General features: G+C 29.1%; 1 protein-coding gene across 1 annotated transcript; it reads right to left on the bottom strand.

The window, feature by feature from the left end:
- Window positions 1-1,228: 1,228 nt before the first annotated feature.
- Window positions 1,229-3,364, bottom strand: LOC109808418 (Bifunctional inhibitor/lipid-transfer protein/seed storage 2S albumin superfamily protein). The gene is made up of 3 exons (XM_020371418.3): window positions 2,916-3,364; window positions 2,655-2,690; window positions 1,229-1,593 (listed from the first exon to the last, which is right to left on the bottom strand). The coding sequence occupies exons 1-3, from the start codon at window positions 3,220-3,222 to the stop codon at window positions 1,496-1,498; spliced, it is 441 nt and encodes a 146-aa protein (XP_020227007.1). The 5' UTR covers window positions 3,223-3,364; the 3' UTR covers window positions 1,229-1,495.
- Between the last annotated feature and the right edge of the window lie 14,031 nt (window positions 3,365-17,395).

The following is a 17,395-nucleotide window of genomic DNA, read 5'->3' as shown; positions in this document are numbered from 1 at the left end:
GAGGATAGTTAGCAGGTTGTATCCATAGGTGACTTGGTTAATACATATCAGTATCATGGTAAACCTATACTCATGTTATATTATTCTCGACGATGGGTATTGAACTTTCCTAATTAAAGTGATGAAATTTGAGAAATTATGTTGTAATGTGGATTGAAATCCAAATTTGTCACTAATCTAACAAGTCCAAAAAGATTGTTATTAAGTTGGTTTAACAGGGTCAAGTCACTTATACTACTCACTTATGTTGTAAGAGGTCTTTTAGTTGAAATATATGACAACACATCATGTTGTTGTGTTATTAAGTTGTTGTGTTGCTAGGTTGATATGATGATAAGTTGTAGACTATGTTGAAAAGTTGTCAAATTGTAAAGCTATACTATATGTTGATATGTGTGGTTAAGTTGGAAATTGAATTATAATTGTGTTAAGACGATGATATTGTTGATATAGTCGCATCTTACTTTTATTTTATGTGTTACTTTGTTGTTTCTAAGTGTATCCTTGTTTTTTCTTATAATTGGATTGCGATGATTATATTATTATTGGAGCAAGGTCGAATTAGATCAAAGGGTGAGCTTAATGTTTTGGTAGTGACATGTTGGAGATGATGGTGTTGACTGTGTTGTTCTGATACTGTTTATAGTTAGTAATTACCTTACCAACAACTTAAAATTTATGTTTATAGTTTTGAATGATTGTGTGTGTCGTGTAACCTCATTGAAAGACTTATATTTATGTTTGTAGTTGTTATTCCTCCTATACATATATATTATTGTATATATATCAAAAAATTGTTTCCAAGATAATTTTAAATTATTATATTTATGTTTTTCTCTACTTAATTATTAAAGTATAAAATATAATAACAGTTCGTTATGTAATTAGTGCATTGCCTTACTTATTATCATTAACAATTATATATGCAATACTCCTCGTTAAACATCAATTTTACGAGCCAAATACATCAGCCGAGCTTTTATATGTATTTCTAGTTCATTTTTTAATTTTTTTTTTAAACAAATGTATGTTATTTAAAATTATTAACACAAGTTATTCAATTCTTATATTTCTTAATTAAAGAATAAGGTCGATTTTTACCTAAAACATGAAATAATAATTGAAAATACCACTTTACTCCTAAAATTAGCTTATTTGGAAAAAATTAATAATAGTCAAATCTCCTGGTTAGAAAAAAAAAAGTACATGAAAGAAATTTGGAGTAGAATTTGTGGAAAAAAAATTATTATTATTATTAATTCATAAGAACAACAAACCGATTTTATATAAATGGTGTAACCAAAAGCACCATAAATAACTCTACCAACTAAATTTTGACAAGAATGTCCAATCACTAAATAAACATTTTTACGAACTCAATTGAATAAGAGGTTTCTAGAGAAAAAGGAAAATAAAATGACTGAATAGTAAACGTGTGGAAATACAAAGATAACATCAACTTAGTAGAGGCTCCGAAGGATAAACTGCCACCTTCCTAATTAAACAGCATAGTAGATACCCAAAATAAGAGAAGGAAAGAAAGTCCCGTGAATGTGATTCTGTCTGCTCCTCCTTTGTCACTTCCAGGTGTGGCTGCAAGGGCAAAATTACAGGTTTATGAAGGAAGAAATTGAACTTAGCAGATATCGGCAACTTCAACTATTTACGCTACTCAGCCATTATTCAGATAAATTTTTCTACAAATATTTGTAAGGAAAAAAAAAACATGAATTAAATTTTTATACAACTAAAATTAATTTATATAGTTAAATAATTTATACCAAGTTAAATGCACAGTCAATACACAATTTTTTTTTAATTAATCTGTAAAATATTATTGTACAACATAAAGTTCATGAATGACGACAGACCTCGTGAAGAAATGGAAGAGAAAGAGTAAGGAAAAAGACAAAATGAGAAAAATGTATTATGAGAAATCGAAGTTGCCTACTTACGCTTTATGTTTGTAACTTAAAATGAGGATGACCAATGGCTAGTACCATAAGCCTAAGCTAACCTATTGTATCGAAATATACGTGTCGCTCAGACTAATCACTTAAGTTAATCCCAATCCCAGTCCCCTCTTGGAATATCCTTCTGCCATTGCATTTCAAAGGTTTATTTGGCTTTTGGCATTTCAAATGTCATTAGAAAAGTAAGAGAGAGAAAGTCATAACACATTAACACTGGTAGGTAGATGAGAAGAAAACGCGTGATTAGCCGGTCTACATTTAGACCGATTAATTTAATTTGAAATATTGAAGGGGCGGTGCTATTTCCAAATGATTTAATAATATTCATATCTGATTTATATTCAATTTTGATCATATTTATCGCTTTAAAATTAACTTTACCAAAAATAATTTTCCTACATAAATTCGAAACTAAACTCGTGATTAGCGGGACACTGGGACAAATCAATATTCTTAAAATAGGATATTAATTTATTTAATTGATTAAATATAGTTAATTTATTCAAATAATTAAACTTGTTATCTTAAAAATAATGAAACATTGTTTAGTTGCATTATTGGAAGTGTTATCTATATCGATGAAAGAAAGTCTACGGCATCTTTATTATGGTCAACTATGACCGCGGAAATGAAACTCGTGACGAGAATAATTAAATTTGGTGATGTTGGGAAGCGTTTTACCTGGCGGAGCCCCTGTGGTCGGAGCTGGAGCGGACCCTGGAAATAAGAAGGAAAAAAAAAATATTAATAAATGCTACCAACAACCATAATTAATGCATTCACATCAAAGGAGACGCATGAAGCAATATTTAACAAAATTGAAAATTGCGTGTACTCAAAACGGAGTAAGAGAGTAGTAGTAAGTAAGAAAACAAAGAAAAAGACGTAAGGTGACGTAACATAAGATGATGAATAGTAGATCTAAAAAAAAAAAGTGTGTACCGTTTTTGCAGCTGCTGAGGTCGCTGGTGACGCCGCAGCGGCGACTGAGTGCGAGAGCCTGGTCGGTGGTGATGTTGAAGCTCTGGAGCAAGCCAGGGGAATAGAAGATGTTGCAGAGGCATGTGAGTTGGTTTGCGACGGTGCGTTTGATGGGGTCGCAGCAAGAAGCGGGTGGGTTGGGACTGGTGAGGTAATCGGCGCATGGAATCAAGTCTTGGGCGCAAGAGGCGCTAGTGTCGGATTGCGCCTCTGCCAAACTCATCGTCAACACCAACCCAAACACCAACGCTACCAAACACCTTCCCATTTTCTCTTCTTTTCTTTCCCACTGATCCACCCCTTTTCCTTTCTTTCCAACGCTTTCTCTTTTCTTTTCGATGCCTTCTGCGCTCTTTTCATCTTTTATAGCTCCCCGTGTTGCCTCGCTGCCGCCATCACGTGCTCAATTAATCATTAAGCTTTTGTTGTGTTTTTTACTTCGTAAAATTGGTTTTAATTCTAACAATTTTATTTGGACTTTAAATGTATATCATACGTGGGAAATAATAAATTGTTCTTGTTGTTGCAAGTTAAGCTTACTTTATCTCCATGACAAGTCCACGTGCTTTCGAGACACGTGTTATCGTTATTACATCCGATAATTAATGGAGAACTATTAGTACTTTTATAAATTAAAATATTTGTTACAATTATTTTTTAAATTAATAAAAATAATGTAAATGATAGATTTTTTTATTTTTATTTCTTTTATACAAAGTGAAGTAATTATTTTTTTTTTCATCGAATGTTAACTCAAGTATTTTAAATCGTTTGTAGAAATTAAAATAATTTAAAAAAAAAAACACTACAATATTTTATCTGCTTAAGTTAAAAAATATTTTATAAATTTTTATTATTTAATTTACTCCTTATAATTTATATATAAATATACAAAATCTTAATTTATCATGACTGATAATATATATATATAAAAAATTCCTACTAAATATAAATATTTAGTATATATATTAAGAATTTTAAGAAAATATATGTTGAAATAAAAAATATAAATGTTAAAAATCAAAAAATTATAAATTAAATGTTTAAATATTTTAAAAAAATAAAATAAAATAATTCAAAACTTTTTAAATATATAAAGGTGTCATAGAATTTCTTTAATTAAAGATGTTTCGTAGGATAAATATAACAAATGAAAAGATGTCAGTTATATATTTTTTAATTAATTTTTAGTATTAAAGGGATGAATGTCGAAATATATATATATATATATATATATATATATATAATTAAAAAAATTAATAATGCTTTATTTTTAAGTAAATGATCAAGTTAGTCCATAAAATTATATCTCATCACCCTCAATTTAATTTTTGATTTTAATGAAATTAAAAAAGAAATCTTCAAAAATAAAATTTATCACTAATTTAAGTCCTTTTACTATAAAAATTCTAGTTGTTTTAAAATGAAACATGACATGTGACATAAATATGGTACATATGTAAAGTAATATATATTATGTAAGTGCATCACATGACGTATATGTCCCATATAAATATAACATAATATTATTTTAATCCTTGAAAATTTAACACTATCTCATTTTAGTCTCTAAAATTATAATTCAATATCATTTTAGTTACTAAAAATTTAACTTGATGTTACTTTAATCTTCAAAATATTATCATAATTTTAATTTATCAAGTAATTTATGACTTGAATATTTTTAAAAAAATTAATTAAATTAATATTATAAATAGGATGATAAATATATTCAAATCATATAAAAATTTGGTATTTATCACTGTATCAACTCCAATATATAAAACATGAACAATTATGTTGTGTAAAAGTATTTTTTGATATTTTTCTTCGACGAAAGAGTTTTTATGGATTGTTTTAGTTTTATATATTTTTTTTTTTATTATCATAAATATTTTTAAATTAAATTTTAATATTTTAAAAATAAAATCATCATTAAATAAAATAATCTTTCATTACAATATAAATTATTTATCATAAATCTAAAATATAACTTATATATTTAAAAATATAAATTAATTTAAATTTATATATAATTTATATATTCAAACATAATATTGATTTATATACATAATTTATTTTAAATTTTAGTTATATGTAATAAGTATTTAACATGTATATTTCACAAACTAAAATACTAATTTTTATTTTAAATATGTTATATCTATTTTAATTGACAACTTTCTCCTCTTTTATCCATTTTATTTTTTAAAATACATAAATAATAATAGCTACTAATTTCTCTATATTTATATTTTTTTTTCATTATTAATTCCCTTATATAAATTATTTCTTATTTCTCTATTATAAATAATACCTATTACTTTTATTTTCCAATTTTTTTTTAAAATGTTTTTGATATTCTATTTTTTTGAAAATTAATACTTACAATCAAAGAAATTAAACTCAAACCTTAATTTTTAAAAACAAATAAGAATTTCTGTATAAAAAAAAAACAAATAAGAATTTAATATGAATCAACCTGATGTATATATTTTTTTTATCTACATCTTAAAAGATACATTTAAATGAAAGAACTATTAATAGTGTAACAAAATTTGATTTTTCACGATTGAAGAGTCAAGAGTTCACATGCAAGGTTGAATTATTCAACTTGGGAAAATAATTGGACAAGGATTACCCTAGCAATCATACAATTCAATAGATACAAAGTAAACGAGGATATCAATTAATGTCGTATAGTCATTAGGATTCCAATTAATTTTGGAAGCACATTGATGCTGTACTCATTACCAAGCTTCAAACAGAGAATGATTCACCCGTTGATTTCTACGAATTCACCCTTCTTGTTCCTTAAAGCTATAGTAATGTAATTGAATCGTATAAACAATGGAAGTGGGTCTTTGAATTTGATAATTTTGTAAAGTTCTAAGCAAGAAAGCTGATATCATAAATTGAAAATTGATCCAAACGGCATTATTGAATTTGATCATGTTGTAAAGTTCTAACTAGAAAGGTGACATATCATAGAGTGAAAATTAATCCAAATGGCATTAAACAGGAAACTTCTGGCTTTAGAGTCTAACACTCATACTTTTTGTATGATGACCAATTCACCATTCAACATTTTATTTTGGACCCTTATTATCTTGGCTAATAATCTAATAGAATATATAGGGAGAGATTCCAGAAGCCGTAAGATGTGGAAATTAATCAAATTCTAAATTATATAAATCGCATTAAAATTAAATTAATTCTCCCACACTAGAGAAGGTTTTATTAATCTTTTGGCTAGCTCATAAACAGTTTGAGGGAACATTTCATAACATATCTGTCATGTTGCAGCAAGAGTCACAATATATATAAGAATTTTGATATAATAGGCAGATATTGATATATTGAAATGCTATTAAACAAGAAAATTAGCGTCGTCATGTAGTCTCCTAACTTTTTCAATATGAACATTCAACGCTTTGTTATGATTTAAGAACCCCTATTATTTAACATATATAAAGTTGAATAGAATGAGGAGAGACTCCATTGCAGAAGCATGATGCGTAGAAATCAAATTAAAAATTATATATAAGAAGAATTCCGCACCACAAAAGAAGAATAAATCCACCAGAGCAGGATTTTTTATTCTTTTGACCAGCTCATAAACGGCCAGAGGGGACAATTCCATCACAAATCAACAAAGAATAAAAATTAAAAAAAAAATGAGAAACCAGAAAAGAAAAACATAAATAACAGAAAAAAAAAAGATTTAATGGTTGTTTATAGAATAAATTTATGACAAGAAGAGAGGTCGTGCGTAGTGTGAATACATGACAAATAAACTATGACTAGCAGATATGGTTATTAAATAGCAATTATGTGAACAAGTAAAAGTGGGTCACAGTCGGTTCACGCGGAAACTCTTTTGCACCTTTCATCGGTCAACACGGATGCTGCAGCAGCGGCGGCACGTCACTGGCTAGCGTCCACCCGGTCAACTTTCACTTCTTCCAAATTATGAGACCATACACTTTCAAAAAAAACTACTATTTATTTATTTATTCTTTTAAAAGTTCAAATAATAATAATATGATTTAAATCCAGTTTTCTCTTTATAATTATGTAAATATACAGTTTTTTAAATTATAAATTTAATCTTCTTAATTTTTAAATTAAACAACATAAATTTACCATTGACATGTTATTCAAAATTAAATAAAAAATGTTGACAATTATAACTAAGTGATATTACTCGTAGTCAGCGACGGATCATAAATTTTAGGTAGTGAAGCAATACTTACTCATATATTTGTAGTATTAAAAATTTTATATATGACTTTTAAAAGTATAAATATATATCATAATTATTTTTACAATTTTTTATATTTACAATTATGATTAAGGATGAAAATAAATCGGGTAAGACTATATTATATTATAATTTAATAGATTTGAACCTAACTTTCTTTAAAATGACATGTCTTTAGTATGACTTATTTATCTATCATAGATATTTTTTAAGTGTTTGGTTAGAACTACAATTTTAAAGACCTACTTTATAATAATTTAACACTAATAAAACCATAAAAATAAATATGTTAAATTTTATATAATTTTTTTTAATTTATTTATGATATAAAATGTTTTTAATATCTAATATAAATTTTTAGATGATAATTTATTTTAAAATATATTTTATAATACAAATTCAAAATAGAATATAAATCTTCCAACCTTTCCTATTTTAATTTTTTTAATCAACATATACAATCTTACAATCTTTACTATTTTGATCTTTTTAATCAACGTATACAATAAATAAAAAGTATAAAAGGTAAACATGCATAGTGCAAATTTTATTTTATCAAAAATTAATTTTTTTAACATATTACTTTATATAAGTGAACATTAATATATATATATATATATATATATATATATATATATATATATATATAATTAAACTTTTTTTTAAAAACTAATTTATTATTAATGAGTATTCTTTATTACATATGAGAACTAATCTCCTTTTTTTTAAAAAATTTTAAATAAATGAACACTTCCATCAAATTTATATTTTATACATATAATATTATATATATATATATATATATATATTATTAGAATATAAATTTTATTTTTTAAAATATATTAATTTTTGGATTAAAAATAGTGGGGGCAAGTGTCCCCACTATCTCCTATGTAGATCCGTCTTTGCTCGTACTTAGTTAGTTAAGTAAGAAAATAATAATATTAAAAATAAGATAATTTTTTCTTGATAAATTATGAATTTTAATTAAAATAAAAATAGTATATTTATTGTAAAAAATAATATTTTTTACACGAGAACTAACATATTAAGTAATGATTAAATAATTGTCCCTCACAACTAAATCAATATTTTTTTATTTAATTTTAAATAATATGTTAATGATGGATTAATATTATTTTATTTTAAAAATTATAAGACTAAATTTATAATAAAAAAATAATTAAAAAATAAAATTACATATTCGCAAAGATAAAAGGTGGATTTAAGCATAGTAATAATTATTAGGCATGGCTATGGCGAAGTACCGGAGAAATGGTTGACCGTGGACTGTCTTATTTCGCTTGCAATAGTTGGTAAATGATCGAATATGAATAATAAAATTAAATATCTGAAATAGGTACGATGATTTGTAAAAAGGGATTTATATGAAATAGAAATACTGTAGTTGTGTTACTACTTATTAATAATAAAATAAAATTGCTAAAATAGGCCTCTAGGGGTTTCTATGAAATGGAACCTAGAGCTGTCAAAATGGGCTCAGCCCGGTGAGCCAACCCGGCCCACCACGGGTTCGAGCCGGGTTGGGCTAAAAAAAATTTGAAAATTTTAGTGCGAGCCAATTTTAGGCCCGGCTCACTAACAACCCGGCTCACCCGGGTTAAACCCGTGGTGAGCCGGGCTGACCCACCAACCCATTAAAAAAAAAAAACTTGTGCTATTGCCTATTGCCTATTGGGTTGGGCCTTCTAAAATTAAAATCTTTTACACCGTAACCCTAAATCCCTAATGTTCTCATTCTGATTTCTCACACACCCACACCCTCGTCAGCGCCGCAAGCCAGGAGCTCTTCACTCTCGCCGTCTTCACTCTTCATCGGCCTTGCGTGGAACTCCGACGTCGCCAGAAAGTGAGCTCGCGAACTGCTCACAAATAATTTTTCCTCCTTTAGCTTCAGTTCAGGTAACGTTATATTCGCTCTCCACCCACTTCCATTCTTGTTCTGCTTTTGCCATTGCCCATCCAATGTTTCATTCTTTGAGTTCGGTGACCGTATTTTGTGCAAGGAAGGAGATTTCCCGTTGGCCTATTAACCCTCAGGGTCATGCTTTGTGGCATACTGGCTTGTCTTCATGGGTTTCAAAATTTTAAATTTATTTGAAATAAATAATTTTAAAAAAAAACTGGTGGTTCATAACTATGGTTGTGACTTGTGACTATTCGGTGAATAAATATTGGGATATCCTTATCCTCTAATTTCATCTGACATGCATTGGTCAAAAACGAAATCAAGCTTCCCTTTTGTGGTTAGATATCTTGCATTCAACACAGTAAAAACGATTTATTTAATTAGAAATTTTGTGTACAAAATTTTTGTTGTGATTTGAAAGAAAATTCGTGATATTGTGAAAATGATTTTGGGTTGTATTTGAAATTTGAGATAATTTTTAATTATATTTGTTTTTGATGTGTTCAAATGTGCTTGCAGTTTCCTTCTTCACATCTAGGAAAATAGCAGCGCAGGAAGAGTTCACTTGGGTGTTTGAGTTTCGTTCTGAATTATGTTTTGGACTTTTGGTGATTGTAAAGCAAATATGGTTGTATTACTTTCGTTCTGTATTATGTTTTGGACTTTTGGTGATTGTAAAGCAAATATGGTTGCATTACTGCTGGCTACTAATTTAGTAAATGACACATTTTTTCAAATTACGTAATTTTTTCAATTTAGGTGAGCCAACCCGTTTAGCCCACCAACCGGTGGTGGGCCGGGCCGGGCTCAACTTTTTCCAGCTCACCAATAAACGAGCCGGGTTGGGTTGGCCCACCAAAGGCTCAACCCGTGGTGGGCCGGGCCGGGCCGGGCCGGGTTACCCGTTTTGACAGCTCTAATGGAACCTATTTGATGCATTGTTTCTGTTGAAGCAAAGAACAATATTCAAGTTGGGGTTCTAACAGCACATTTGTCTCGGCTGGTAGTGTTCATTGTCAGTCATCACACTCATTGTGATTCCTGGTTCGTAACCATGTGTATGACAAATACATGAGAAATATTTGTTCCACAACATCATCCTTAAAAAGGTTAATAGTCTTTTCTAATTGTTTATAAATATATTTGTATTGTGTTCCTCATTATGTACAGACTCATATCTTAGATTCATTTTTCATTATGTATAGACTCATATCTTAGATTCAATAATTCTCTCTTCTTGATTGTTCTCTCACATGGTATCAAGAGCACCTGTTTTTTTTTTCTTTCCTGGGAAATTTCATGGCTTCCGCAATTAATAAACAGTTCATCCCACAAGCCTTCTCAAACCCCATCTCGTCCAAACTCAGTGAGGATAATTTTCTCACATGGGGGCAACAAGCTGAGTCTACCATAAGAGTGTATCGTTTAAAGAAACACATTCTTTGAGTCATTTATGTTCCAGCCCAGTACAATACAGAAAAGGATGAAGCCAAAGGAGTTCCCAGTCTAGAATATGAAAGACTTCGATCAACAAGATAATATGTTCAAATCTTGGTTATTGGAGAGTATGGAACCAGAATTCAAGGTAAAGATGGTTGGATATGAGTGGTGTCATCAGATTTGGAACAACCTAGAAACATATTTTGTCTCTCAAACCAAAGCTCGTGTGAAACAACTCAAGATTCAGTTGAGAGGAATCAAGAAATCCACGACCATAAATCAATATCTTCTTGAAATCAAGAAGATCGTAAACACTCTTGCAGCAATTGGGCCAGCTCTTAATACAGTTGAGCACATAGATGCTATCCTTGATGGATTATCAGAAGAGTATGATCCCTTTATCACTTTTGTTCTTACAAGAACCGAAGAATACTCTGTTGAGCAAATTGAAGCTCTATTGATGGCGCAAGAAGAAAGACTGGAAAAACACAAAAGAAGTGAAGGTGACCCTCTTCAAGCCAATCTGGCTCAAGGCAGTTTCCATACAAGAAAACAACCTAATAATCAAGGAAGAGGTTTCAATAACAATGGCACTAATGGAAGAGGCACTCACATAGGCAGAGATCATGGTAGATCAATCCAGAATTATGGCAGAGGGAACAAGCAATAGTGTCAAGTCTGTGGCAAGATCAGCCATATAGCTTTTCACTACTGGCATAGGTATGATCAACAATATACTAAACCCAACTTCAATAATAATACTAACGCTTACAACCCAGGAAATCAACAGCAGATGCAAGCCATGTTTGTGGGTTCTCAAAATATGGTATATGATGATTAGTGGTATCCGGATTCAGGAGCCACACTAACCATCTCACACCAAATTTGAATAATCTTGGTTTAAAAATTGATTATACGGGACAAGATAAGATTCACATGGGAAATGGTCAAGCAATAGGAATCAATCATACAATTACTTCATTCTTTCATACTCTTATGTCTTTTAAAGTGTTTACTTTAAAAGATCTTCTACTTGTCCCTCACATCACCAAAAATCTGCTAAGTGTAACAAAATTTTGCAAAGATAATGAGGTATATGTTGAATTCCACAGCAATTATTGTCTTGTTAAATCTTAGGATTCGAAGGAAACTCTACTACGAGGGAATCTTAAAAATGGCTTGTATGTCTTTGATGAAGTGCAAATTCTGAAACCTGATGTATATGAGCATACTGCTGACCTTGTTCCCACTAATCTTACTGTCCGAAATGTACAAAGGTCTAGGAAATCCTATGATGTATGGCACAATAGACTTGCTCATGCCTCTAGGAAAATAGTAAAAGCTGTTATGAAAACTTGTAATGTTCCAATGCCTATTATTAATAAAGACTCTATTGTTTGTAAATCCTGCTGTATTGGCAAATCACATGCTCTCCCTTTTTTTGATTCATCTACTGTGTATAATTCTCCTCTTGAACTTGTTTAAGTGATGTTTGGGGACCTTCTCACTATGTATCTAGAGAAGGGTTTAGATACTATATATGTTCATTTTACTAATGCCTATTCAAAGTATACTTGGATATATTTTATGCATAATAAATCTAAAACTGCACATCATTTCATTCATTTTAAAACTATGGTTGAAAATCAATTTGGAAGTAAGATTAAAATGTTTCAATCTGATAGAGGAAAAGAATTTACTTGCCTAACAAAGGTCTTTAATGAAAGTGGCATCATACACAGACTCATCTGTCCTCATAGTCACCAACAAAATGGGACAACTAAGAGGAAACACAAACACATCATAGAGGTGGGCTTAACTCTGTTATCTTCCTCGGGTCTTCCGCATATTTTTTGGTTCGATGCCTTTAGCACTACTATTCATGATATAAATAGACTTCCTACACCTATTCTTGGACTAAAATCTCCATATGAAGTATTGTTTAAAAAATTGCCAGACTATCTATTGTTAAAACCTTTTGATTGTGCTTGCTATCCTCACTTAAGATCATAGTTTTAAAAATCGGACCGGTCATCGAACCGGTTAAGGTACTGGGTCAGTGGGTCAAAGGTTGAACCGGTGGGTCACTGGTTGAACCGCATGACTCGGTTTTTATTTATTTTTATTAAAAAAATATTCATATTAAATATATTTTATACTTATAAATTTTAATAAATTTATCTTATTTTAAATTTCAATTTTTCTATCTTATTTAAAATTATTTATTTTTATTTTGTAAAAAATATATAAAAAATTACATATTAAACTGTATATTAATACAAATTAAAAATATAAATAATATGTACATATATAATATGCTTACAATTGATATCACAAAATAATATATGTAATATTTACATATATATTATATTATTAAATATATAATATAAAATTAATAATATACTATAAAAGTTATTTAAGTTGTATATTATATAAACAAATACATTAGAACAAGTAGTTATTGTTATATAAGAATCTTTGTTCTTCTATTAAAAGATTCAATTTTCATTATTATTTTTGTGGTTTATGGTCTCTTAAAAAAAAAAAAAAAGTGGTTGAACCGGTTTGACCCACCGGTTCACCGGTTGAACCAGAAAATTGACCGGTTCAATCCGGTTTGAAACGGGTCGACTGCATAACCGATCAACTTAAGGTTCGGACCGGCTGGACCACCGGTTCCCGGTCCAACCGGTCCGACCGGCCGGTTCGGTCCGATTTTTTAAACACTGCTTAAGATCTTTCAATAATCATAAAATGGATTTCAGATCATCTCAATGTGTTTTTATTGGGTGTAGCATGCAACACAAAGGATATAAATGTTTTACAACCACTGGCAAAGTCATTATATCTAGGAATGTGGTCTTTGATGAAGACACATTCCCTGGTACATCTTATTTCAACACTAACAACATTGCAGGAATGTCACCATCTCAAATATCACAAGTCGTGCCAAGTATACATGTTTTGTCGTCTCATTTAATAGCACCAAATTCAGCTACCATTGTTCCACCAGCTTCTCAATTTGATGAGTCCCTTCAAAATTCCCTACCCACTTCCACCACTGATACTTCACATGATAACCTGATCACATCTTCTTCTCATCCAAATTCACAACCAACCACCACAACAGTAACAGTTCAAACACAACTTGAAACAAGAGCAACAAATCAACCTATGACAAATCTACACCCTATGATCACTAGAGCTAAAGCTGGCATTTTCAAACCTAAAGCCCTCCTTGCTACATCTGAACCAACAAATGTTGTCCAAGCTCTTGAAAACAAACACTGGAAACAAGCCATGCAAGATGAGTACAATGCCTTGATGAAAAACCATACATGGGATTTAGTCTATTTACCACCAGGAAGAAAAAGCAATAACTTGTAAATGGATATTCAAGAACAAGTATAAACAAGATGGTTCAATCCTTAGACACAAAGCTCAATTAGTGGCCTGAGGTTTCAACCAACAGTAGGGGCTAGATTATACAGATACCTTCAGTCCTGTCATCAGACCTGACAGCATTAGAGTAGTCCTTAGTCTGGCAATTTCGAAAGGCTGGCCAATTCATCAAATAGATGTAGATAATGCATTCCTAAATGGTGATCTAAAGGAAGAAATCTACATGCTTCAGCCACAAGGGTTTCATAAAGGGGCTCCAAATACAGTTTGCAAGCTAAGGAAAGTAATCTATGGTCTCAAACAAGCTCCAAGAGCTTGGTTTCAAAAACTCACTCTAACTTTAATTCAGTTAGGATTTAAACAAGCTAGATCAGATAATTCTCTATTTATCTTTACATTTAGAGTCACTTCTATATACATCCTTATATATGTTGATGATATAATTATCACCAGCAACTCATCTATAGCCATACAAAATCTAATTCATACTCTTCATAGATCCTTCTCTCTCAAAGATCTTGGAAGACTTCATTTCATTTCCTTGGAATCGAAGTTAATTCAGATGGTGCAGGTGGCATTCATCTCTCTCAAACCAAGTATCTTACAAATATTCTTGACAAACTCAACATGTCTAATGCAATGTCTGTTAAAACCCCATGGCACCTTCCTTCAAGCTAACAAATGATGGGACAACAATGTGTTAAGATCCGAGTCTTTATAGGTCAGTCATTGGTGCCCTGTAGTACCTAACCATCACCAGACCCAACATAGCTTACACAGTAAATAAGTTGTGTAAGTTCATGCATCATCCTCTTGAAAGCCACTGGAAAGCAACAAAGAGATTGCTAAGGTATCTCAAAGGCACTCTACAACATGGATTACATTGTAAGAAATCAAGTGATACTGAAATACATGCTTATTGTGATTTGGACTAGGCGAGTGATAAAAAAGATATGAGATCAACATCAGGGAACTGTGTGTATCTAGGGTCCAATATAGTATCTTGGATGGAAAAGAAACAAAGAGCTGTATCTAGGTCTAGCATAAAGGCAGAATTTAGAAGTTTGGCAAGTCTGGTCACAGAGAATCAATACATTTAGAATTTGCTTTCAGAACTTCATATCAGTAGCACATAGAAACCTCTAATTTGGTGCAATAATCAAGGGGGCAGTTGTTTTATCCACCAATCCAATTTTACATACTAAAACTAAACATTTTGAGTTAGATTTGTGGTTTGTTAGAGAAAGAGTGGCCCAGGGAAAAATTCAGGTCAAGCATATCCCAACAAGGTTTCAAGTTATTGCATATTTATTGACTAAGGCTCCAAGTTCAGCTATCTTCCTAGATTTAAGACACAAACTTTCTGTAAATAAACAATCCACATTAAGTTTGGAGGAGGATAAAAAGGATATCCAATAGTTAGTTTAATAGCCTTCTCTAATTGTATATAAATACACTTGTATTGTGTTCCTCATTATGTACAGACTCATATCTTAGATTCACTCCTCACTATGTACAGACTCATATCTTAGATTCAATAATTCTCTCTTCTTGATTGTTCTCTCACAATCCTCTTAAATGAATCTCAATATCTAAAAATTGAATTTTTAACTTTCAATAAGAAATATCTTGATTTTAAAAAAATTGTTATTATCACCTTTAAACTCACAAAAAGGTTTAATAAATTTAAGAATTTAATGGTCATACATTAATAATGTAAAATAGTTTTACATTAAACCAATTAAATATTATAATTAAAACCATTTCTTATTTATTACAAAAGTCAACAACTTATCATAAATTGTGGTCATTGATTGAGTTACAACGAACAACTACTTTATACTATAAGGTGTAGTAATAATGAACCAAATTAACTTAAAAATAGTTTAAAATTTTGATAAATAACTCGTTGAACTTGATTCATAAACCAAATTAATGAGCTGAATTTGAGCTAAAGATTGAACTCGATAAATATATGAGTCAAACTTGAGTTGCGTACAATTCAATTTGTTTAATTTATGAAACAACTCGAAGTATAAATATATAATGTATATAACTAACTTTCAATTTAATTTCTGCTATTATTAAATTTGAAATAACTTTCAAAACTTAATTATAAGTTAATAATAATAAAAGGAGTGAATACTTTAAAATTTCATGGTTATGGATTGGATTTTCTATTATTTTATGCAAGTGGAGTAATTTTAATTTATACAAACTTTAGTTAAAATTATGTTTCTTTAGAGTCATACCTTGTAATCTCGCAAAACTAATAGAATAAGATATGTTTTATCTTTTAAAAAAATAATATTTTTTAAAAAAAATCTAAAATCTATTATTAAACTAAAAATTTGAAATGCATAAGATTAAAAAAAAATAAGTTTTGGTTCATGTGATTTGAGTTAATGATTTGAATCGAACTGTTAGCGAGCTTGAACTTAGTTGAGTTCAGACTAAAAAAAATTAAGGTTCATGTTGAACTCAAGTTAATATGTGAGTTGAGTCAAACGTTATTGAGTCTAGTTAAGCTAAACTAAGTTTGGCTCAACTCGATTCATTTTTAATCCTAATTGTGAGTATATCACCTATTTTCTTTAAATTTAATGAAGAACTAGTATGTTAACCTATGAAATATACAAATAAAATATTTATTATACGTACTAAATTTTATAATAAATAAAGCAATCAAATAACTATTATGTTCAAATAAATAAATCATGTTTAAAATTTGTATAAATAGATAATTTTAAATATATAAATTATATTTAGGATTAATTATGATAAATAATTTATATTATAACATAATTTTATTTTTATTTATTGATAATTTATTTTAAAATTGTAAAAATTTAATTCATAAAAAATTAGGATAAATAAAAATTAAATTAGATAGGAAGTTAAAAGAATTCATAAAAGTTCTCACGTCAAAGAAAAATCCATAAAACACTTTAGAGATTCATGTTTAATATAGATGAGTTAATTAAAATTTATAATAAATTATATATATATATATATATATATATATATATATATACTATGTTTGATATATAAATTATGTAAAATTAGTATGCATAAATATTTTTAAATACATAAATAATATTTTTAATTTATGATAAATAATTTGTATTGTAATAAAAAATATTTTTATTTATTGATAATTTATTTTAAATTATTAATATTTAATTCATAATAATTATAATAAATAAAAATCGAATTAGATAAGAAGATAAAAAAGTTCCTAGAATTTCTCTCATTGAAGATAAGCCCCAATGAACAATGTTCTATAGGATAAAGATTCGTGTTTAATATATAGAAATTGATTATTTATAAATTTAACAAAAACTTGGGCGATGTACACAACTATATGTGAATTAAAGGTTTAAATATGTTTTTAGTATCTAAAAT

The sequence above is a fragment of the Cajanus cajan genome, chromosome 5, assembly GCF_000230855.2.
Source record: "Cajanus cajan strain Asha chromosome 5, NIPB_CcT2T_4, whole genome shotgun sequence".
NCBI lineage: Eukaryota > Viridiplantae > Streptophyta > Magnoliopsida > Fabales > Fabaceae > Cajanus > Cajanus cajan.
Note: the sequence above shows the minus strand (reverse complement) of the source record. Positions and strands in the feature narration are given on the sequence as shown.